Source organism: Pteropus alecto, unplaced genomic scaffold (assembly GCF_000325575.1).
Source record: "Pteropus alecto unplaced genomic scaffold, ASM32557v1 scaffold14, whole genome shotgun sequence".
Classification (NCBI taxonomy): domain Eukaryota; kingdom Metazoa; phylum Chordata; class Mammalia; order Chiroptera; family Pteropodidae; genus Pteropus; species Pteropus alecto.
This window is the reverse complement of record NW_006436810.1, coordinates 9,769,302-9,770,309: the sequence shown is the minus strand read 5'-3', so window position 1 is coordinate 9,770,309 and position 1,008 is coordinate 9,769,302. Positions and strand designations below refer to the sequence as shown.

The window sequence follows — 1,008 nt, the reverse complement described above, 5'->3', positions numbered from 1 at the left end:
AAATTGCCGAGAGGGGGGAAATCAGAGGACTTTGGCAAATACTGGACTGAAAAATCGTAATTCATCTGCCGCCGCCGCTGCCTTTTTTTTTTTCTTTTTTCTCTAGTGCTCTTGAGATCTCCGGCTGGGATTCCTGCGGATTGACATTACCGTGAAGAAGTCGGAATCAACCTGGAAATTCTCCTAATTTTTACCGCCCCCCCCACCCCCGCACCCCGAACTCCTGATTCATTTGGAAGTTTCAAAACAGCTATAACCGGAGAGTTCTGAAGATCGATGGAAGCTTTGCCTTATGCATTTGTTTTGTTTTCACAAAAAAGGAAACTTGACAGAGGATCATGCTGTCCTTAAAAATTACAAGTAAGTTCTTTGGAGAGGAAATTGGTTGAATGTAACTTTCAATAGAAACATTTGAGATTTTAACGTTAGGTGCATTCGAGTAAGTTTAATTTCCAGGCAGTTTAGCCGCGTGACTTGTACGTATGTCCTGCTTTCACCCAGTATGTAAAGAAAAATGCACCTGATTTTGACTAATCAGTGTTTTCTTTTTTCTTTTAACTTTTCAGGATCACGGAGGAAGTAGGCTGATATTGACAATAATTAATAGTAATGTGCCTCGTGAAATAAAGATCCAGAAGGAATTTAAATAAAAATTTTCTGCATCTCATGCCAAGAGGGAACACCAGAATCAAGTGTTCCGCGTGACTGAAGACACCCCCTCATCCAAGAATGCAGAGCACATCCAATAAAATAGCTGGATTATAACTATTCTTTCCTTCGGGGCCGTGGAGGCGGGAGCCAGGGCGAGAGTTGCTGTTGGTACCGGGCTGCTTTTCCTCGGGGGAAGGATGGCGCACGCTGGGAGAACAGGGTATGATAACCGAGAGATAGTGATGAAGTACATCCACTATAGGCTGTCGCAGAGGGGCTACGAATGGGATGCGGGAGACGCGGGCGCCGCGCCCCCGGGGGCCACCCCCGCGCCGGGCATTTTGTCCTCCCAGCCCG

The 1,008-nt window shown here is 46.2% G+C and overlaps 1 protein-coding gene across 1 annotated transcript in view; it reads left to right on the top strand.

Moving 5' to 3' along the window:
- The first annotated feature begins 6 nt into the window (after positions 1-6).
- BCL2 (BCL2, apoptosis regulator) overlaps positions 7-1,008 on the top strand; it is a 167,377-nt gene continuing 166,375 nt past the window's right edge. The window contains exons 1-2 of the mRNA XM_006913717.3: positions 7-360; positions 567-1,008. The exon at positions 567-1,008 is cut by the window's right edge and continues 383 nt beyond it. Coding sequence (XP_006913779.1) covers positions 849-1,008 — 160 coding nt within the window. The 5' untranslated portion in view covers positions 7-360; positions 567-848. The remainder of the gene's footprint in view (positions 361-566) is intronic.